This window comes from Coregonus clupeaformis, chromosome 26 (genome assembly GCF_020615455.1).
Source record: "Coregonus clupeaformis isolate EN_2021a chromosome 26, ASM2061545v1, whole genome shotgun sequence".
NCBI classification, from domain to species: Eukaryota; Metazoa; Chordata; class Actinopteri; order Salmoniformes; family Salmonidae; genus Coregonus; species Coregonus clupeaformis.
The window spans coordinates 36786890-36810730 of NC_059217.1; the positions used below are offsets into that span (position 1 = coordinate 36786890).

Sequence of the window (23841 nt, forward strand, 5' to 3'; positions counted from 1 at the left end):
CATCGTTGTCGGTGATCAGGCCTACCACTGTTGTGTCGTCAGAAAACTTAATGATGGTGTTGGAGTCGTGCTTGGCCATGCAGTCGTGGGTGAACAGGGAGTACAGGAGGGGACTAAGTATGCACCCCTGAGAGGCCCCGGTGTTGAGGATCAGCGTGGCAGATGTGTTGTTGCCTGCCCTTACCATCTGGGGATGGCCCATCAGGAAGTCCAGGATCCAGTTGCAGAGGGAGATGTTTAGTCACTATGGTGTTGAACGCTGAGCTGTAGTCAATAAACAGCTTTCTCACATAGGTGTTCCTTTTGTCCAGGTGGGAAAGGGCAGTGTGGAGTGCGATTGAGATTGCATCATTTGTGGATCTGTTGGGATGGTATGCGAATTCGAGTGAGTCTAGGGTTTCCGGGATGATGGTATTGATGTGACCCATGACCAGCCTTTCATAGCACTTCATGGCTACCGACGTGAGTGCTATGGGGCGGTAGTCATTTAGGCAGGTTACCTTCGCATTCTTGGGCACAGGGACTATGGTGTTCTGCTTGAAACATGTAGTTATTACAGACTCGGTCAGGGAGAGGTTAAAAATGTCAGTGAAGACACTTACCTGTTGGTCCGCGCATGCTCTGAGTACACGCCCTGGTAATCCGTCTGGCCCCGCGGCCTTGTGAATGTTGACCTGTTTAAAGGTCTTGCTCACATCGGCTACAGAAAGCGTGATCGCACAGTTGTCCGGAACAGCTGGGGCTCTCATGCATGCTTCATTGTTGCTTGCCTCGAAGCGAGCATAAAAGGCATTTAGCCTGTCTGGTAGGCTCGCGTCACTGGGCAGCTCGCGGCTAGGTTTCCCTTTGTAGTCCGTAATAGTTTACAAGCCCTGCCACATCCGACAAGCGTCAGAGCCGGTGTAGTAGGATTCAATCTTAGTCCTGTATTGACGCTTTGCCTGTTTGATGGTTCGTCTGAGGGCATAGCGGGATTAGTGTCCCGCTCCTTGAAAGTGGCAGCTCTAGTCTTTAGCTCGGTGCGGATGTTGCCTGTAATCCATGGCTTCTGGTTGGGATATGTACGTACGGTCACTGTGGGGACAACGTCGTCGATGCACTTATTGATGAAGCTGGTGACTGAGGTGGTATACTCCTCAATGCCATTGGATGAATCACGGAACATATTCCAGTCTGTGCTAGCAAAACAGGTATGTAACTGGCTTTGCAGGCGTGGTTACCTTGCACGGGATGAATAAATGTAATTTTATATTTAGAAACCATATAAGTAATTTCAAGCATTATTAATACAGTTTTGTTGAATAGGAAATATCATAAAATATTTCCAATTTTCCTATTTTTATCATATTTGTACTGTGTAAAGATACCTTAATAGAAAATGACTCAAGTAAAAGTAAAAGTCACCCTGTAAAATCCTACTTGAGTAAAAGTCTAAAAGTATTTGGTTTGAAATATACTTAAGTATCAAAAGTAAATGTAATTTCTAAAATATACTTAAGTATCAAAAGTAAAAGTAAAAGTATAAATAATTTTAAATTCCTTTTAATAAGCTAATTTTAATTTGAATATGATTCTGCATAATGGCACAGAATTAATCAACTTTACTGTGGGGAAGTTTATATGTTGATATGCTTCAGTTTGCTGCCATATGACTGGTTTCACATTTGTCTCCAGCGATTATAAGGTAAAATATATCTAAAACAAGTGTCACTTATATTTACAATTCCCTTATCCAAACAGATTACTCATTTAACTAGCTCTTATCAATAGCTCTTATCAAGTACATTACAGTGGATGGAGAAAGGTGTTATTTCTATCAGAAAAAATTAAGTAGATGCTTTTCCCACTTGGAACCGGTAGGTTCGCTAGAACTTATTCACGGTTTCCTCGCGCATAAAGGTGGTGGAATTATTAGGGAATTAAGTCAAGGTCAGAATACGGCGTATCTATAGACACCTCCACCACACCTTCATTTATTCGATCTACACCCAAAACGAATAGCATGTGAATAGTAAGCTATTTACTCGCGCTTAACTCAGGTCAGAATCGGGCCTTAAATTACTATGTTAACCTGAGGCGTAATCATTACTCCAAACAGTTGCAAAACGTTCCATTTTGCAACAAAAACTAGCATTTCTATTAGACAGGTTCAGCAAACAGGGAGGGGGGACCTACCTGAATCTGTCCAATAGAAACGTTAGTTTTCGTTTCACAACAGAATGTTTTGCAACTGTTTGGAATAATGATTACACCCCAGGGTTGGGGTCAATTCCATTTAAATTCCAGTCAATTCAGGATGTAGGCTGACATTCCAATTCTCTTTAATGCTTTTCAGTTAGGAACATTTTGATTTGGGTTTACTTTCTGAATTGACTGGAATTGAACCCAACCTTGATGTTAACCAGTCCAAAGCCTCTACACACTGACTGGGAGACATTAGCCACTGGTCTATTAAAAGAAGAGTTGTGCAACAGCATTCTGCTCAGGTTAATGGCTCTAACCTTACCTGGACAGAAAATACTGGTATGATTCATAATTCAATCAGAGAGAGAGGAGAGAGGAGAGAGAGAGAGAGAGAGAGAGAGAATGCCAAGCTTCTCCAGCCAGCTAAAGATGTCTTTCAATCCCAGGGAGCAATTACATGGAGACGTAGTGCCAATGAAACATAGTTTAATGAAGTTGAATAGAGGTCTAAGGCACTGCTGCTACCACTCATGTAGAGCGGGTTAGACACCTCTAAATCTCAGTTACATTGACAGGCTGAGTTGGAGGGAGTGACTCCAAGAGCTAAATCATGACTATAAGCAGCTAGGGAAGGGAGGAATGAGAGGGAGCACGAGACACATACATGACAGGTCAGGCATCCAGGGCCCGCTGGTTCACATCAGGAAGTAAACGACTGGCTTTTTATGAGTCGCCACTCAAACTGTGTCACACCTAAAAAAAAATATCTCTTAAAATGTTTCTGTCATCACGACATTAAGGGCGTCATCCATATCTTATAGCATCACAGAATCAACGCTCTGGTTGTGTTCTTTGGCATTTCAGGTGTAATTACATTCAAATTGCGCCACTGTAACACTGTTTCTTATTTTTATTTTGTTTTTCTTTGGTATTTTACCCCCTTTTTCTCCCCAATTTCGTTGACATCCAATTGGTCGTTACAGTCTTGTCCCATCGCTGCAACTCCCGTACGGAAGCCAGACGCACCAATGTGGCGGATGAAAAACCGTCCACCTGGCGACCGAGTCAGCGTGCACTGCCCCGGCCCGCCACAGGAGTCAGCGTGCACTGCCCCGGCCCGCCACAGGAGTCAGCGTGCACTGCCCCGGCCCGCCACAGGAGTCAGCGTGCACTGCCCCGGCCCGCCACAGGAGTCAGCGTGCACTGCACCCGGCCCGCCACAGGAGTCAGCGTGCACTGCGCCCGGCCCGCCACAGGAGTCAGCGTGCACTGCGCACGGCCCACCACAGGAGTCGCTAGTGCGCGATGGGACAAGAACATCCCTGCCGGCCAAACCCTCCCCTACCCAGGACAGCGCTGGGCCAATTGTGCGCCGCCCCATGGGTCTCCCGGTGTAACACTGTTTCTGTCTTGGTGGTGCTTTGGGAAGGAAGAGCACGCACGCACACATGCACACGCACAAGGACACACAACCAACCACCCTCACACACACACACACACACATACTTGGGTTTCCCGGCTGAGTTCCTCCAGTTTCACACAGTGACTAAAAATACAGGAGTTACGTAGCATGCCATGGCCGGGCCATGGAAAAAAGGCTGTCATATTGGGAGCAGAAGTCATGGAAAACGGGAGGATCCGGTTTCATTGCAATAAACCTACAGTATGACCGCCTGCCAGCCTGCCTGCCAAATATAGCACCCAGAAATCCAGAGCAGAGTAGGAGCTAGCCAGAGAGACACAGACTGACTACAGAACAGTACATAGACCTCTACCTGACAGTTATAGTGATCAATTCAAAAAGCATCTCTCACATCCAGGAAATAATCGTTAACTAATGACTGGTGCTGGTCTCCTGGAACATAGACATAGAATGCATAGAAATAGAATCTAGATTCTATTTCTATGATATAATTATACACTGTAGGCAGCCCCTTGGCCCTCATCACCAGCATGTTTTCTTGTTGTGAACTGTACAGTGTAACGGGTGAGCTGTGGAAAATATTTCTTCCTGAAGGACAAGAAACTGTGACTTCCATCCACCCTCAAACTCTGACCTCCAACCCCTATCCCCTTGACCTTTGACCTACCTTGACCTTGCCGTTGGGCTGTAGTAGCTCGGTGACGGACACCTTGTCCTGCTGCAGTCGCCTCTTCACCAGCTTGGAGCAGCACACGTTGACCGCCCCCTGTATGTGGGACGCGTTGTACTCCGAGAACGTACGGCTGTCAATCACCAGTAGACGCCCCGCCCCCCTCTGGATCAGCCCCGCTAGGCGCTTGATGTCCATGGCACTCCGCCTGGTTGGTCCCTTCTCCCCCGCCATGATGTCACAACGATGGGTAGCAACGAAGTGAGTGAGGAGTGGAAAGGATGGGTGGATGGATGGATCAGGGGAGGGGTGGTGCTGAGGGTGGAGGAGTGGAGAGAGGGAGTGGTGGTGGTGGAAGAGGAGAAGAGAGGAGGTCAATGGAGGAGAGAAGCTACTGCTACTGTAACAGGCCTCAGGAGAGCCATGGTGTCTGAGGAGAGACGAGGGAGGGGGAAGAGAGAGAGAAGAGAGTAAGTACAGGCACTTTTCATGTGGATGGTTATAAGTCAAACCTTCTAACCTGTATGTGAAAGATCCATCATACCATCTAAAAAGAATCAGCATCTACACACTGTTCAAATTAAGTGCTTTACAATTGAGCTGCCACCAACTTTAAGGAGACACAACTTTGCTGGAGTTTTGAAACACATGGGTGTGAGGGTTATGAGACAGATTTAAGGTATACTGAAACAATCATCCTGAAAAGTTATGAAACATGACATAGTGATGATTGACACCAAACATTACATAGTGATGATTAACACCAAACATGACATAGTAGCCTACTGTCTTCCATGTTCCTGCTAATTAGAGCAACCTAAAACAAACTACATCAGTCATCAGTACCATAACCTCAATGTCAAGTGTACAGTATTCTTGCATTTACAGTCTCTTTGCAGACTCTACTCACCTCGCATATAAAAAAACAACCAGAGTACTAAACAAATATATAACATGTTATGTTAGAACTTCAAAAGGGTCTCTGGATCATCCCTCGGCTTAATCTGTTCTGAGGAATCTATTATCAGGACTATCAGGTGAAATTACAACAATACACAGTGCCTTTATACACTGACTAGAGCACTGTGCTACAATTGAAACTGTGTTTGTGTTGGGTGCAGGGTCTCTTGTGTGGCACCTCGTGAAACAGGAAACTGAGGAGCTGAGATAAATTAAGCCAGGGGGGAATTCACAGAGCAGGTCTGGACACAGATAAACTGTGTGTGTGTGTGTGTGTGTGTGCGTCACATGTCACAGAGACCCCTCTATAAACCTGATGGACTGGCTCTCATCAATGACACAATGACTTTCCCTCCCACCGCCACAACTGTCAGACTGTTAGCTGACACATACACACATACCGTTCACGCATGCACAGTGTAGACCAAACATTTGAGGAAATCCCAAAATGGACAAACATTCCATTCTCAGGTACTGTCTGATGGGGTGACAGAAAGTGCTACTGTACATAAGAGGGTGCAGAGCAGCCATGTTGTTTTATTTATCCTCTGCTACGCTGCGTCATGAAAAATACATGTCACCTATCCTCTTGCTTACTGTGTAAAGGAAGGTTTACACCCCAGACAAAAGAGAAAGAGAGAGAGGCTTTCCTATGAAAAAACAGACATTGCGGCTAATACATTTTAGTCATTTAGCAGACGCTCTTATCCAGAGCGACTTACAGTTAGTGAGTGCGTAAATTTTTCATACTGGCCCCCCGTGGGAATCGAACCCACAACCGTGGCATTGCAAGCACCATGCTCTACCAACTGAGCTACAGGAGGCCTGACCAGGACTGTAAACAATGCATCAGGATAACATCTCCACGACAACAACAGTAGCCAGTATAGCTTTCCTGGAGAGTAGAAATGCACCATTCACATACTGACAACCATGTACTACACAAAGAGAAAGGGAGGAAGAGAGAAGTGAAAGAGATTTGAGAGAAAGAAAGAAAGGCACCATGTGTGTAAGGAGTGGGAGAGAGGAAGAAAGGGTATGTGAGAGAGAAAGGGAAATAATTTATGTGCGTATGTGTGAGAGAGAGGTGGGAGACAGAAAAGTGTGCGTGAGAGAGAGAAAACAAGAAACATTCAGTCATGTCCAATAGAACAGTGGGACTTGGTGGGCGACAGAGAGAGAGCGAGAGAGAGAGAGAGCGAGAGCTCTGGTCAGCAGTCAGTCAGCAGTGTCCGTGGACGGGGGCCATGATCTGCTCAACAACCTCTAACCCCTACTATGACATATTGCCACCGCACGGGGAGGGGAGGGGGAAGGAAGGGTTGTTATTCTGTGAGGAACTTTGAGCCTAGCAACACATCTAGCTCAAGGCTACACTGTTAGCCGTTTTTGTAATCTTATCTGTAACTTACTGTGTTAATCAGTATGATACAGTAGATTACCGTAGAATGCACAGTAAAATACCATAAATGTGTTTTACAGTATTAATTATGGTGCACTGTGGGAAAATGCTGTGTGTTGTAAGAGGCTATATTTGTTTCACCCGTAAGCGAGAACGCTGTACCCCCACAGAATACGGCAATATACTGTATTTTAGAAATTATACAAACCTTGTCCTGAAACTCTACAGTAACCTACTGGCCAATTGCTGCCAGTAAGTTCCTGTAATTCAAAATACAGTACCATACTGCATTTTGTAGAGCCCCAAAAACCTTGGGTGCATGGTATTGTTGTTTCTCGCTCATTAACATATTTTGAGGCGTGTCTTGTAAGAAGCTACAGTGGGGGAAAAAAGTATTTAGTCAGCCACCAATTGTGCAAGTTCTCCCACTTAAAAAGATGAGAGAGGCCTGTAATTTTCATCATAGGTACACGTCAACTATGACAGACAAATTGAGGAAAAAAAATCCAGAAAATCACATTGTAGGATTTTTAATGAATTTATTTGCAAATTATGGTGGAAAATAAGTATTTGGTCACCTACAAACAAGCAAGATTTCTGGCTCTCACAGACCTGTAACTTCTTCTTTAAGAGGCTCCTCTGTCCTCCACTCGTTACCTATATTAATGGCACCTGTTTGAACTTGTTATCAGTATAAAAGACACCTGTCCACAACCTCAAACAGTCACACTCCAAACTCCACTATGGCCAAGACCAAAGAGCTGTCAAAGGACACCAGAAACAAAATTGTAGACCAGCACCAGGCTGGGAAGACTGAATCTGCAATAGGTAAGCAGCTTGGTTTGAAGAAATCAACTGTTGGAGCAATTATTAGGAAATGGAAGACATACAAGACCACTGATAATCTCACTCGATCTGGGGCTCCACGCAAGATCTCACCCCGTGGGGTCAAAATGATCACAAGAACGGTGAGCAAAAATCCCAGAACCACACGGGGGACCTAGTGAATGACCTGCAGAGAGCTGGGACCAAAGTAACAAAGCCTACCATCAGTAACACACTACGCCGCCAGGGACTCAAATCCTGCAGTGCCAGACGTGTCCCCCTGCTTAAGCCAGTACATGTCCAGGCCCGTCTGAAGTTTGCTAGAGTGCATTTGGATGATCCAGAAGAGGATTGGGAGAATGTCATATGGTCAGATGAAACCAAAATATAACTTTTTGGTAAAAACTCAACTCGTCGTGTTTGGAGGACAAAGAATGCTGAGTTGCATCCAAAGAACACCATACCTACTGTGAAGCATGGGGGTGGAAACATCATGCTTTGGGGCTGTTTTTCTTTAAAGGGACCAGGACGACTGATCCGTGTAAAGGAAAGAATGAATGGGGCCATGTATCGTGAGATTTTGAGTGAAAACCTCATTCCATCAGCAAGGGCATTGAAGATGAAACGTGGCTGGGTCTTTCAGCATGACAATGATCCCAAACACACCGCCCGGGCAACGAAGGAGTGGCTTCGTAAGAAGCATTTCAAGGTCCTGGAGTGGCCTAGCCAGTCTCCAGATCTCAACCCCATAGAAAATCTTTGGAGGGATTTGAAAGTCTGTGTTGCCCAGCGACAGCCCCAAAACATCACTGCTCTAGAGGAGATCTGCATGGAGGAATGGGCCAAAATACCAGCAACAGTGTGTGAAAACCTTGTGAAGACTTACAGAAAACGTTTGACCTGTGTCATTGCCAACAAAGGGTATATAACAAAGTATTGAGAAACTTTTGTTATTGACCAAATACTTATTTTCCACCATAATTTGCAAATAAATTCATAAAAAATCCTACAATGTGATTTTCTGGATTTCTTTCTCTCATTTTGTCTGTCATAGTTGACGTGTACCTATGATGAAAATTACAGGCCTCTCTCATCTTTTTAAGTGGGAGAACATGCACAATTGGTGGCTGACTAAATACTTTTTTTCCCCACTGTATATTTGTTGCACCTATTAGTGTGAGTGCTGTACCAATTTAAGAGATATGTGGTAGTGGTTCCCTAACAACTACATTTATATAGGGAACAAATCAGAGTGGCAGCAAGTCACAAACCTTTAATGGTTGAGCAGCTAACCATGTCCTTTTGATCTGTTTTGCCTTGTAGTCACTGTCAGTTTAGAGAACTTTGTTAAGGCCTAATGTGCAAGGTGATAGAAAACACCAAATATCAGTTGGCATAGTGTAATATATAATTAAATATTCACTATTAGCAATTGCTGCTTTTATTTGATACAATTTAACAAAAATGAACTGTATTGCTACTTTTATATTTACTGCAGCATTCTGTAAATTATGGTGCATTGTGGAGAAATACACTGAGTGTACAAAACATTAGGTAAACCTTCCTAATAATGAGTTGCACTCCCTTCTGCCCTCAGAACAGCCTCAATTCGTTGGGGCATGGACTCTCCAAAGCGTCGAAAGCGTTCCACAGGGATGCTGGCCCATGTTGACTCCAATGCTTCCCACAGTTGTGTCAAGTTGTTTGGATGTCCTTTGGGTGGTGGACCTTTCTTGATACACACAGGAAACGGTTGAGCGTGAAAAACCCAGCAGCGTTGCAGTTGTTGACACATTCAAACCGTTGCGCCTGTCACCTACTACCATACCCTGTTCAAAGGTACTTACATATTTTGTCTTGCCTATTCACCTTCTGAATGGCACAAATAGACAATACATACCTCAATTGTCTCAAGGCTTAAAAATCCTTCTTTAACCTGTCTCCTCCCCTTCAGCTACACTGATTGAAGTGGATTTAACAGGTGTCATCAATAAGGGATCATATCTTTCACCTTGATTCACCTGGTCAGTCTATGTCATGGAAAGAGCAGCTGTAGACCACACTATTTACCAAGAGACTTTTCATCTATATTTTTCATAGCTGTCTATCTACCACCACAAACCGATGCTGGCATTAAGATTGCACTCAATGAGCTGTATAAGGCCATAAGTAAACAGGAAAACGCTCATCCAGAGGTAGCGCTCCTAGTGGCCGGGGACTTTAATGCAGGGAAACTTAAATCCGTTCTACCTCATTTCTACCAGCATGTTAAATGTCCAACCAGAGGAATAAAAACTCTAGACCACCTTTACTCCACACACAGAGACGCGTACAAAGCTCTCCCTCGCCCTCCATTTGGCAAATCTGACCATAACTCTATCCTCCTGATTCCTGCTTATAAGCAAAAACTAAAGCAGGAAGCACCAGTGACTCGGTTAATAAAAAAGTGGTCAGATGACGCAGATGCTAAGCTATAGGATTGTTTTGCTAGCACAGACTGGAATATGTTCCGGGATTCTTCAGATAGCATTGAGGAGTACACCACATCAGTCACTGGCTTCATCAATAAGTGCATCGATGACGTCGTCCCCACAGTGACCGTACGCACATACCCCAACCAGAAGCCATGGATTACAGGCAACATCCGCACTGAGCTAAAGGGTAAAGCTGCCGCTTTCAAGGAGCGGGACTCTAACCCAGACGCTTATAAGAAATCCCGCTATGCCCTCCGACGAACCATCAAACAGGCAAACAGTCAATAAAAGACTAAGATTGAATCGTACTACACCGGCTCTGACGCTCGTCGGATGTGGCAGGGCTTGAAAACTATTACAGACTACAAAGGGAAGCACAGCCGTGAGCTGCCCAGTGACACAAGCCTACCAGACGAGCTAAATCACTTCTATGCTCGCTTCTAGGCAAGCAACACTTACGCATGCATGAGAGCATCAGCTGTTCCTGATGACTATGTGATCACGCTCTCCGTAGCCGATGTGAGTAAGACTTTTAAGCAGGTCAACATTCAGACGGATTACCAGGACGTGTACTCCGAGCATGTGCTGACCAACTGGCAAGTGTCTTCACTGACATTTTCAACATGTCCCTGACTGAGTCTGTAATACCAACATGTTTCAAGCAGACCACCATAGTCCCTGTGCCCAAGGACACTAAGATAACCTGCCTAAATGACTACCGACCCGTAGCACTCAAGTCTGTAGCCATTAAGTGCTTTGAAAGGCTGGTCATGGCTCACATCAACACCATTTTCCCAGAATCCCTAGACCCACTCCAATTCGCATACCGCCCCAACAGATGACGCAATCTCAATCGCTCTCCACACTGCCCTTTCCCACCTGGACAAGAGGAACACCTACGTGAGAATGCTATTCATTAACTACAGCTCAGCGTTCAACACCATAGTGCCCTCAAAGCTCATCACTAAGCTAAGGATCCTGGGACTAAACACCTCCCTCTGCAACTGGATCCTGGACTTCCTGACGGGTTGCCCCCAGGTGGTAAGGGTAGGTAACAATACATCTGCCACGCTGATCCTCAAAACGGGGGCCCCTCAGGGGTGCGTGCTCAGTCCCCTCCTGTACTCCCTGTTTACCCATGACTGCATGGCCAGGCACGACTCCAACACCGTCATTAAGTTTGCCGACGACACAACTGTGGTAGGCCTGATCACCGACAACGATGAGACAGCCTATAGGGGGGAGGTCAGAGACCTGGCCGTGTGGTGACAGGATAACAACCTCTCCCTCAACGTGATCGAGACTTAGGAGATGATTGTGGACTACAGGGAAAAAAAAGAGGACTGAGCACGCCCCAATTTTCATCGACGGGGCTATAGTGGAACAGGTTGAGAGTTCCTTGGTGTCCACATGACCAACAAACTATCATGGTCCAAACACACCGAGACAGTCGTGAAGAGGGCACGACAAAGCCTATTCACCCTCAGGAGACTGAAAAGATTTGGCATGGGTCCTCAGATCCTCAAAAAGTTATACAGCTGCACCATCGAGAGCATCCTGACTGGTTGCATCATCGCCTGGTATGGCAACTGCTCGGCCTCTGACCGCAAGGCACTACAGAGGGTAGTGCGTACGGCCCAGTACATCACTGGGGCCAAGCTTCCTGCCATCCAGGACCTCTATACCAGGCGGTGTCAGAGGAAGGCCCTCAAAATTGTCAAAGACTCCAGCCATCCTAGTCATAGACTGTTCTCTCTGCTACCGCACGGCAAGCGGTACCGGAGCACCAAGTCTAGGTCCAAAAGGCTTCTCAACAGCTTCTACCCCCAAGCCATAATACTCCTGAACAGCTAATCATGGCTACCCGGACTATTTGCACGGCCCCCCCACCCCACCACACCCCCTCCCCCTCTTTTACACTGCTGCTACTCTGTTTATTATTTATATAGTCACTTTAACTCTACCCACATGTACATATTACCTCAATTACCTCGACTAGCCGGTGCCCCCGCACATTGACTCTGCACCGGTACCCCCCTGTATATAGCCTCCATACTGTTATTTTATTTTACTGCTGCTCTTTAGTTATTTGCTTTTATTTTTTTACTTAACTCTTTTTTTATTTTACTTTTTTATTTAAAAAAAATGCATTGTTGGTTAAGGGCTTGTAAGTAAGCATTTCACTGTAATGTCTACACCTGTTGTATTCGGCGCATGTGGCAAATACATTTTGATTTGATCTGTTCCTGCTGTTTTGTACACTAAATGCATTGTGGGAGTAGAATGAATAAGAGGATATATTTGTTGCACCCGTTAGTGAGAGTCCTGTCCCAATTTAAGTGATATGTGGTAGTAGATCTATGTAAGGAAAAGGTCAGAGTTCTAGCAGGTCCTACACCTTATAATGACACTGTAGTCATGGCCAGTTTGGAAACCTTTGTTTAGGCCTCTAGAAGTGCAAGTGATATAAAACACTTACTATTCATTAATATGCAAACGCCTACAGCCAACCTGCTCACTCTTATCCCTTGTAATTACAGTGAAATGCTGTTTAAATACATTTCTTACCATTTAACAGTCACTTGTATGGTATTGTACTGCGCTTCATGGCTCTGGCATCAAGTTAATGTGAATATCTCAGTATTGTATTGGCACTATCCAGAGATGGTCAGAGATACACTGCTCAAAAAAATAAAGGGAACACTTAAACAACACAATGTAACTCCAAGTCAATCACACTTCTGTGAAATCAAACTGTCCACCTAGGAAGCAACACTGATTGACAATAAATGTCACATGCTGTTGTGCAAATGGAATAGACAACAGGTGGAAATTAGCAAGACACCCCCAATAAAGGAGTGGTTCTGCAGGTGGTGACCACAGACCACTTCTCAGTTCCTATGCTTCCTGGCTGATGTTTTGGTCACTTTTCAATGCTGGCGGTGCTTTCACTCTAGTGGTAGCATGAGACGGAGTCTACAATCCACACAAGTGGCTCAGGTAGTGCAGCTCATCCAGGATGGCACATCAATGCGAGCTGTGGCAAGAAGGTTTGCTGTGTCTGTCAGCGTAGTGTCCAGAGCATGGAGGCGCTACCAGGAGACAGGCCAGTACATCAGGAGACGTGGAGGAGGCCGTAGGAGGGCAACAACCCAGCAGCAGGACCGCTACCTCCGCCTTTGTGCAAGGAGGAGCAGGAGGAGCACTGCCAGAGCCCTGCAAAATGACCTCCAGCAGGCCACAAATGTGCATGTGTCTGCTCAAACGGTCAGAAACAGACTGAGGGTGGTATGAGGGCCCGACGTCCACAGGTGGGGGTTGTGCTTACAGCCCAACACCGTGCAGGACGTTTGGCATTTGCCAGAGAACACCAAGATTGGCAAATTCGCCACTGGCGCCCTGTGCTCTTCACAGATGAATGCAGGTTCACACTGAGCACATGTGACAGACGTGACAGAGTCTGGAGACGCCGTGGAGAATGTTCTGCTGCCTGCAACATCCTCTAGCATGACCGGTTTGGCGGTGGGTCAGTCATGGTGTGGGGTGGGGTGGCATTTCTTTGGGGGGCCGCACAGCCCTCCATGTGCTCGCCAGAGGTAGCCTGACTGCCATTAGGTACCGAGATGAGATCCTCAGACCCCTTGTGAGACCATATGCTGGTGCGGTTGGCCCTGGGTTCCTCCTAATGCAAGACAATGCTAGACCTCATGTGGCTGGAGTGTGTCAGCAGTTCCTGCAAGAGGAAGGCATTGATGCTATGGACTGGCCCGCCCGTTCCCCAGACCTGAATCCAATTGAGCCCATCTGGGACATCATGTCTCGCTCCATCCACCAACGCCACGTTGCACCACAGACTGTCCAGGAGTTGGCGGATGCTTTAGTCCAGGTCTGGGAGGAGATCCCTCAGGAGACCATCCGCCACCTCATCAGGAGCATGCCCAGGCGTTGTAGGGAGGTCATACAGGCACGTGGAGGCCACACACACTACTGAGCCTCATTTTGACTTGTTTTAAGGACATTACATCAAAGTTGGATCTGCCTGTAGTGTGGTTTTCCACTTTAATTTTGAGGGTGACTCCAAATCCAGACCTCCATGGGTTGATAAATTTGATTTCCATTGATAAATTTTGTGTGATTTTGTTGTCAGCACATTCAACTATTTAAAGAAAAAAGTATTTAATAAGATTATTTCATTCATTCAGATCTAGGATGTGTTGTTTAAGTGTTCCCTTTATTTTTTTGAGCAGTGTATATTATAAGATACACTACATGGCCAAAAGTATGTGAACACCCCTTCAAATTAGTGGATTCGGCTATTTCAGCCACACCCGTTGCTGACAGGTGTATAAAATCGAGCACACATCCATAAAATCTCCATAGACAAACACTCCGTACTGAAGAGCTCAGTGACTTTCAACGTGGCACCGTCATAGGATACCACCTTTCCAACAAGTCAGTTCATAAAATTTATGCTCTGCTAGAGCTGCCCCGGTCAAGTGCTGTCATTGTGAAGTGGAACTGTCTAGAAGCAACAACGGCTCAGCCGTGAATTGGTAGGCCGCAGAAGCTCACAGAATGGGACCACCGAGTGCTGATGCGTGTAGCGCGTACAAGTCGTCTGTCCTTGGTTGCAACATTCACTACGAGTTCCAAACTGCCTCTGGAAGCAACGTCAGCACAAGAACTGTTCGTCGGGAGCTTCATGAAATGGGTTTCCATGGCCGAGCAGCCGCACACAAGCGCACAAGTGTCGGCTGGAGCCGTGTAAAGCTCGCCGCCATTGGACTCTGGAGCAGTGGAAACGTGTTCTCTGGAGTGATGAATCACGCTTCACCATCTGGCAGTCTGACGGATGAATCTGGGTTTGGCGGATGCCAGGATAACACTACCTGCCCGAATGCATAGTGCCAACTGTAAAGTTTGGTGGAGGAGGAATAATGGTCTGGGGCTGTTTTTCATAATGGTTCGGGCTAGGCCCCTTAGTGCCAATGAAGGGAAATCTTAACGCTACAGCATACAATGACATTCTAGATCATTATGTGCTTCCAACTTTGTGGCAACAGTTTGGGGAAGGCCCTTTCCTGTTTCAGCATGACAATGCCCCAATGCACAAAGCAAGGTCCATACAGAAATGGTTTGTCGAGATCGGTGTGGAAGAACTTGACTGCGAGATGGAGATAGAAGAGGGATAGAAGAGAGAGATGGAGATAGAAGAGAGAAGAGAGAGATGGAAATAGAAGAGAGAGATGGAAATAGAAGAGAGAGATGGAAATAGAAGAGAGAGATGGAAATAGAAGAGAGAGATAGAGATAGAAGAGAGAGATGGAAATAGAAGAGAGAGATGGAGATAGAAGATAGGACAGCATCGAACAGCCCCTGCGATATGCAACTTTTCAGGGAAGTCAGGAACCAATATACACAAGCAGTTAGGAAAGCAAAGGCTAACTTTTTCAAACAGAAATGTGCATCCTGCAGCACTAACTCCAAAATGTTTTGGGACACTGTAAAGTCCATGGAGAATAAGAGCACCTCCTCCCAGCTACCCACTACACTGAGGCTAGGAAACACTGTCACCACCGATAAATCTACGATAATCGAGAATTTCAAGAAGCATTTTGCTATGGCTGGCCATGCTTTCCACCTGGCTACCCCTAACCCGGTCACCAGCTCTGCACCCTCCGCTGCAACTTGTCCATGCCCCCCCCACTTCTTCTTCACCCAAATTCAGATAGCTGATGTCCTGAAAGAGCTGCTAAATCTGGACCCCTACAAATCAGCTGGGCTAGACAATCTGGACCCTTTCTTTCTAAAATTAGCCGCCGAAATTGTCGCAACCCCTATTACTAGCCTGTTCAACCTCTCTTTCGTATCATCTGAGATCCCCAGAGATTGGAAAGCTGCCGCGGTCATCCCCCTCTAGATCCAAACTGTTACAGACCTATATCCATCCTGCCCTGCCTTTCGAAAATATTTGAAAGCCAAGTTAACAAACAGATCACCGACCATTTCGAATCCCACCGTACCTTCTCCGCTATGCAATCTGGTTTCCGAGCTGGTCATGGGTGCACCTCAGCCACGCTCAAGGTCCTAAACGATATAATAACCGCGATCAATAAAAGACAGTACTGTGCAGCCGTCTTCATCGACCTGGCCAAGGCTTTTGACTCTGTCAATCACCGCATTCTTATTGGCAGATTAAATAGCCTTGGTTTCTCAAATGACTGCCTCGCCTGGTTCACCAACTACTTCTCAGATAGAGTTCAATGTGTCGAATCGGAGGGCCTGTTGTCTGGACCTCTGGCAGTCTCTATGGGGGTGCCACAGGGTTCAATTCTCGGGCTGACTCTATTCTCTGTGTATATCAATGATGTCACTCTGTAGCTCAGCTGGTAGAGCACGGCGCTTGTAACGCCAAGGTAGTGGGTTCGATCCCCGGGACCACCCATACACAAAAACATGTATGCACGCACGACTGTAAGTCGCTTTGGATAAAAGCGTCTGCTAAATGGCATATTATTTATTATTATTATTATTATTATTATTATTATTATCACTCTTGCTGCTGGTGACTCTCAGATCCACCTCTACGCAGACAACACCATTTTGTATACATCTGGCCCTTCATTGGACACTGTGTTAACAATCCTCCAAACGAGCTTCAATGCCATACAACACTCCTTCAGTAGCCTCCAACTGCTCTTAAACACTAGTAAAACTAAATGCATACTCTTCAATCGAACGCTGCTGGCACCCGCCCACCCGACTAGAAACACTACTCTCGACGGGTCTGACCTAGAGTATGTGGACAACTACAAATACCTAGGTGTCTAGTTAGACCGTAAACTCTCCTTCCAGACTCACATTAAGCATCTCCAATCCAAAGTTAAATCTAGAATCGGCTTCCTATTTCGCAACAAAGCCTCCTTCACTCATGCTGCTAAACATGCCCTCGTAAAACTGACTATCCTACCGATCCTTGACTTCGGCGATGTCATTTACAAAATAGCTTCCAACACTCTACTCAGCAAATTGGATGTAGTCTATCACAGTGCCATCCGTTTTGTCACCAAAGCCCCATATACTACCCACCATTGTGACCTGTACGCTCTCGTTGGCTGGCCCTCACTACATATTCGTCGCCAAACCCACTGGCTCCAGGTCATCTATAAATCACTTCTAGGCAAATCCCCGCCTTATCTTAGATCATTGGTCACCATAGCAACACCCACCCGTAGTATGCGTTCCAGCAGGTATATCTCACTGGTCATCCCCAAAGCCAACACCTCCTTTGGCCGCCATTCCTTCCAGTTCTCTGCTGCCAATCACTGGAACGAACTGCAAAAATCTCTGGAGAAGCTGGAGACACTTATCTCCCTCACTAACTTTAAGTATCAGTTGTCAGAGCAGCTTACCGATCACTGCACCTGTACACAGCCCATCTGTAATTAGCCCACCCAACTACCTCATCCCCATATTGTTATTTACATTGTTATTTATTTTGCTAATTTGCACCCCAGTATCTCTATTTGCACATCATCTTCTGCACATCTATCACTCCAGTGTTAATACTAATTGTAATTATTTTGCACTATGGCCTATTTATTGCCTTACCGCCATAACTTACTACATTTGCACACACTGTATATAGATTTTCTATTGTGTTATTGACTGTACGTTTTGGTTATTCCATATGTAACTCTGTGTTGTTGTTATCGCACTGCTTTGCTTTATCTTGGCCAGGTCGCAGTTGTAAATGAGAACTTGTTCTCAACTGGCTTATCTGGTTAAATAAAGATAGAATTAAAAGATAGAAGATAGGACAGATAGAATATAGGACAGATAGAAGAGAGAGATGGAGATAGAAGATAGGACAGATAGAAGATAGGACAGATATAAGAAAGAGATGGAGATAGAAGATAGGACAGATAGAAGATAGGACAGATATAAGAAAGAGATGGAGATAGAAGATAGGACAGATAGAAGATAGGACAGATAGAAGAGAGAGATGGAGATAGAAGATAGGACAGATACCTGGAAGCCAGTACCATTGCATTTTTTTTCATTGTTCCCCTCTAATCATGGACTCATTTAGACCTGGGATATCAGGTGGGTGCAATTAATTATCAGGTAGAACAGAAAACCAGCAGGCTCTGGACCTAGTTGGGTAAGGGTTGAATACCCCTGATATAGAGGTACAAGAGAGAGATAGAAAAGAGAGAGAGAGAAGGGAGAATAGAGCTATATAGAATATAGAAGCAGAAGAGAGAGAGGAGAGAGAATAAAGCTGTAACTCTGAACATCGGCGATACATATTGAATAGAGCCACGAAGTGTGTCACAATAAGAGTCTTTGAAACTGTCAACAGCACACAACATCCATTAGCATACCCATGTCTTTCCTAGTGTAGTTCTTACATAACAGGGCTATTTTCTTCCATCACCTCCTTCACTAGCCAGTGAGCAGCCCTCTGACATAGATGTCAATATATCTACAGTGGCTGCTTGGCAATGTACCCAGTGCTAGCACAGCATCTGGAACATGGAAGAGCTAACTAACTTCTATATGTAGACTGCTAGAGCTAACAGAGTCCTCCAGCATAACACAAGGACACTGGGACTACACTGAGCAAAAGACATTGAAAAGACATAGAAAATGTATTTTTTGGTTGAAAATATGTATTTTCAACATCTTGTGCTCACTATTCCCTCTACTCTACCGTCTCTTGACATGTAAGATGGGATACAAGTAAAGCACACACAACAACACATAGTACAAAACACATCACATCACATGCATGTAAACAAAGACCCACACACGCCCCCCTCCTCTATTCCCAGACCAATAGAAAGACAGATTTGATTTCCTCACCTGAGCTAGCAGCTAGTGTAGCCTCACTGCACCAAGGATATTAGTATCCCTGTGTCATCCTTACCATGCCTCATGACATCCCCACAGCGTGTCTATGTGAGTCGAGTCCTTCAGACAGACAGTGCAGTACCAGAGAGCAGGATGAGACGTGATCATATCCTCTCTGTCATGCTGCTGTTGAACACAACACACACTGACGCTGCATATGTCTAACGGCGCCCGAGCCCTCCCTTTTTCTCCCTCCCTTTCTCACTCTCTCTCTCCCCCTTATTCTATGTCATTCTCTCGTGCGGACAACAAGGACGGGGCTGGGAGAGGAGAGGAGGGGAGGGGAGAGGTGGGGTGGGGGTGGGGTGGGGAGAGGAGGGAGGGAGGGAGAGAGGTACCAGCAGGGAGAGGAGGGGTGTAGTGTTGAGGAGGAGAGAGGTACCAGCAGGGAGAGGAGGGGTGTAGTATTGAGGAGGAGAGAGGTACCAGCAGGGAAGGGAGGGGTGTAGTATTGAGGAGGAGAGAGGTACCAGCAGGGAGAGGAGGGGTGTAGTATTGAGGAGGAGAGAGGTACCAGCAGGGAGAGGAGGGGTGTAGTATTGAGGAGGAGAGAGGTACCAGCAGGGAGAGGAGGGGTGTAGTATTGAGGAGGAGAGAGGTACCAGCAGGGAAGGGAGGGGTGTAGTATTGAGGAGGAGAGAGGTACCAGCAGGGAAGGGAGGGGTGTAGTATTGAGGAGGAGAGAGGTACCAGCAGGGAGAGGAGGGGTGTAGTATTGAGGAGGAGAGAGGTACCAGCAGGGAGAGGAGGGGGTGTAGTATTGAGGAGGAGAGAGGTACCAGCAGGGAGAGGAGGGGTGTAGTATTGAGGAGGAGAGAGGTACCAGCAGGGAGAGGAGGGGTGTAGTATTGAGGAGGAGAGAGGTACCAGCAGGGAAGGGAGGGGTGTAGTATTGAGGAGGAGAGAGGTACCAGCAGGGAAGGGAGGGGTCTGCAGGTTAGATCTGTAGAGGTACCAACTCACACCATCATTGCATCACAGCTCGCCTCTCATTCGCTTCTGTCTGTCTAAACTGAAAGGGAGGGAAGAGAGGAGAGAAGGGGAGCCCCCAACCTCAGCATCCTCATCCATCCAACATGGCAACGCAGTATACTTACTGAACATGGCAACCACATTGACATTCCCTACCCTGCACAACTAGTATCCTCCATCTTGCATTTAGAAACAGTAAAAAGCATTCAGAGATTTAGAAGAAAAAGCCCTAACTACCTAAAATAGCCAGCGGGAGCCTGCTTTTATTTCTGAAACTCTGAGGTACAGAAGAGAAGAAGTAGGAAACAGGCGGGACTGACTGGAGCAGATTGCTAGGTTTCCATGGAAACAGCCTGTATTGGGGAGAGCACGGGGCATGAGGAGGACAGAGGGAGGATGCTGTGTAGTGGGTACTGTAGGGTAGGGTACCACCACAGGGGCTACAGCTGGCTCCAACACTACTGACCACTTACTAGTGCATTGGAACAGGTTCATACACTAACCAGGAGAAGGATTACAGAATAGGGTCAGGATAATGCTATCCAAAATATAGATGACACTTTGGGTGCTGTAGTAGCCCAAAAGAAATGAAACATGACTTTAAAAAATGACCAAAAGTTTCAAACTGAGTCAATTATTTTAACTCTAATTTTTCAGGATGGATGCTTTGCAATACATTTAAAACAATTAACTCACTTCTATGCAATACATGTCAAATAAACAACTCAGTGCTGGCTGTCTTCTTCAGGTCAATAATTACACATAAGCCTGTGGAGGGAAAGCAAACACAAAGAGATGAACTGGAGTACACCCAGCGATGAGGTAACATCATCCAAGTTAATCATTAACTTCCCAATAACGTCATCTACAGACCTCATATAGGATGGAAATCTGTGGAACACACACAGCATTTTGGCCAGTGTTACCTAGTGTTGATTTTTCAGTGTAATATTTATAGTGTTGTTTGAGGTGTTACATTAACACTGTAAGTATAAAATTAAAGAATATAATTTGAATGATAACATTCTCCTACTGTAGAAACTCACTTGGTGAAGTCCACAGGACTGAAAATGAATGAATTCTACAACCATGTCTCTGTCACTAACAAATACAGTCATGGGTGGTAACTTTACAATTCACTCGAAAAGGCAAGGCACACTGAGAAATTATATTGGATGTGTGGCTTAGTGTGGGTGTGGCTTTCAATTAGATATTTTTGGCCAGCCGTGAGTGGAAGTGTTGTACCAGTTTAAGTGGTCTATGGTTATGTTAACTAAGTTTGAGCATGTGTGCTGCCAGTTCTGAAGTCTGTAACTGCTTACATAAAGAGCATGTAGCATTACAGATGTGTAAATATTATTGTAATGTCCTTAACCCAGCAACTTTGTCAAGAGATGTGGATCTCCTGGCATAATGGCAGAAAATGCTATATGAGGTGTTATTGCATAGCTGTGGGAAGTAGGGTGCTGAGGGCGTTGTAGCACCCCCGGTGTGAATGTCAACACAATATCTAAATAGAACTGGTTTTAATGGGAATATCTGTTCTATCAAAGTAATAAGGGCTATCCCCAGGCAGATGATGACAGTGCAGGAGGTAGGACCCCTCTGAATGCTTTGATGAACATGGTAAGGGACAGGATCATAATGACATAACACAGACGTAGCCTACTTTAGCTGATCATCTCCTCTCTGTGGTCAATAGGCCTACATCTATATTTCAGCAAGCTAGCCTGCATGAAGAATAACATCACAACATAAACAAACATTACAAAAACGCCAATAGCAGAAGCCTATATTGTGTTATAACCATGTTATTGCAAAAATAATAACATGATCATAACAATAACGGTAGGCTAATATTAGAAGATGGAGAGCAATCATTTAGAAATACAATTGTCGATCCATTTGTAGTATTGTGTCGTTCTGGCCTGGTGCCAATACTCTGTCCCCCAGTCCCAGCATAGAGATGGAGGCGAGAATAAAACCGAGCGCACCATAATAAACCCAATGGACACCACAATAAAGACCAGATATGGAATAGATATGATTTAGACAAAATATTTGGTGGTATTTTTTTACCTCACAAAAATGTGAATGGTTTGATAATGACAATGAAATTATACACGCGGTGCGTCAATGGAGAATGATACAGTGCGGTGCGGAAGATGTACTCTTCTGTCGTGAACTTGTGACGTGTGGATATCTGCATGCAAAAACGACCACCGCATTCATTCATCGTGCACATGATTAACGGCACCAAAACAAAAACAGAAAAATAACTGCATTCCACCTACCATAAAATTAAGAGAGAAAATGTGAAGAGAAGCGGTCAGCTATTTGTCAAAAATAAAGCTGAAATAAGTCCAGGTTTGATTATTTCCATTATTCGGGGCTGCGCACAGGCGGGCTAGCGGCAGGGGGACGTAACCACGCAGCGCGCTACTGTGGCTAGCCAACTAGCAACCCCTTGCTAAAGTAATCGGCTAGTGCAGGAATTATTTGACAAGATAGCGGACTGATCACACACTGCACAACGGGAGGTGTCCACAAACATAGACACTCACCTCTGTCTCCCCGGCTTGGTGATTTGTTATCAGCTAACCTCCATGTGTAAAGGAACAGTGTGCCATGCCAGTCCTCTTCAAAGCGCTTTAACTTTGGTCACTGTTTACTTGTCATGGGTCGAGGGCAATGGAACAATGTGCGACAGCTGAGCCTCTACTGTCCCAGTGCAAAGTTGACAGCGCTAGAATAGAACGGAGCGAAACACATTAAAGCACTATTAACAATTGTTTCGCATATGGGGCATGCAGTGTGGCCGCAATTGCAGATAAGCAATCTAGGTATTAACGTTCCGGGAAAACAGAAGGTGAACCATAGCACTAAAATGAACTAAGGATGAGGTCATGGTTCAGAGGGGAGAGAGAGAAAAAATCCAGGTTGACGTCACCTTCAGCCAATCAGAGCCTGTGGCTCAGGGGTTAGTTGACGTCAGACTTTTGAGCCGTGGATTAAAGGGACACTCTGGTTTTTAAAGGAGACGTGCACAATATTATTCCGCTTGCTGCGCGTTGGACTGTCGCGAGGTCACACACAGGGATGATATGGGTCATGCACCTTCGTTGAGACAGGAAAAAGCGATTTTGTTAAACCATGATTAAATGTTGCTGAATGGGTGTGCAGAATCTTAGGATATGTCTAGGTTAACCCCCATTGGCATAAGACCATGGAATTAATGAAATATCAACTCTCTAAACCACCATTTTCAATGTAAAGAATGCTTTTTTTCATGACTTTACCATTAATAAAATGAAGACACATCTTATGAGAAAGTCAAGATTGACAAAATTGGATATAGAAAAAATTGATAGAGAGCCTAGACAGGGGCTAACTCTGATATGGAAACAATACAGTGAATGAAAAAAAAAGAGTAGCCAGTTAAAGGTGCACTATGCAGAAAACACGCCGCCATTTCCTGGTTGCTAAAATTCTAATAGTTCGCCTAATTTCAGTTTATGTGACAAAACAACTAAGTATACTGTAGAGAATCAATGTACCATCTAAACCGCTGTGAAATATATTTTACATAACCAAATATATTGTGTTTTCAGTTGTTTGAAGCTGGTGTACAAAACTGAAAGCAAAAGATGCAAAAACGAAACGTAAGAATGGGAAGTGTAGCTCAGCCCCGTGTAGCTCAGTTGGTAGAGCATGGCGCTTGCAACGCCAGGGTTGTGGGATCGTTTCCCACGGTGGGCCAGTATGAAAATGTATGCACTCACTAACTGTAAGTTGCTCTGGGTAAGAGTGTCTGCTAAATGACGTAAATATAGAAATAGTGCACATAGAACAGCTGTACAGCTTCTTAGACTTGCTTTCAATGAGAATAACAGTTCTATGTGAATTTGGTCAGGTCCCAAAAAAAGTTACATATTGCAGCTTTAAACAAAAGAGGAACAAATTTTTTTTTTTATAAACACACATCTACCCAACAGAACCAAAACATATTGTAGTG

The 23841-nt window shown here is 45.2% G+C and overlaps 1 protein-coding gene across 2 annotated transcripts in view; it reads right to left on the minus strand.

The window, feature by feature from the left end:
- The window catches only part of LOC123481958 (dual specificity protein phosphatase 8-like), a 68183-nt gene extending 45376 nt beyond the window's left edge, over window positions 1–22807 (minus strand). The window contains exons 1-2 of one of the 2 annotated variants that reach the window (XM_045207840.1): window positions 22391–22807; window positions 4275–4707 (exon numbers count right to left, since the gene is read on the minus strand). In XM_045207840.1, coding sequence (XP_045063775.1) covers window positions 4275–4511 — 237 coding nt within the window. In that variant the 5' untranslated portion in view covers window positions 4512–4707; window positions 22391–22807. The other variant, XM_045207841.1, reaches the window with a different exon arrangement.
- Window positions 22808–23841: the final 1034 nt, after the last annotated feature.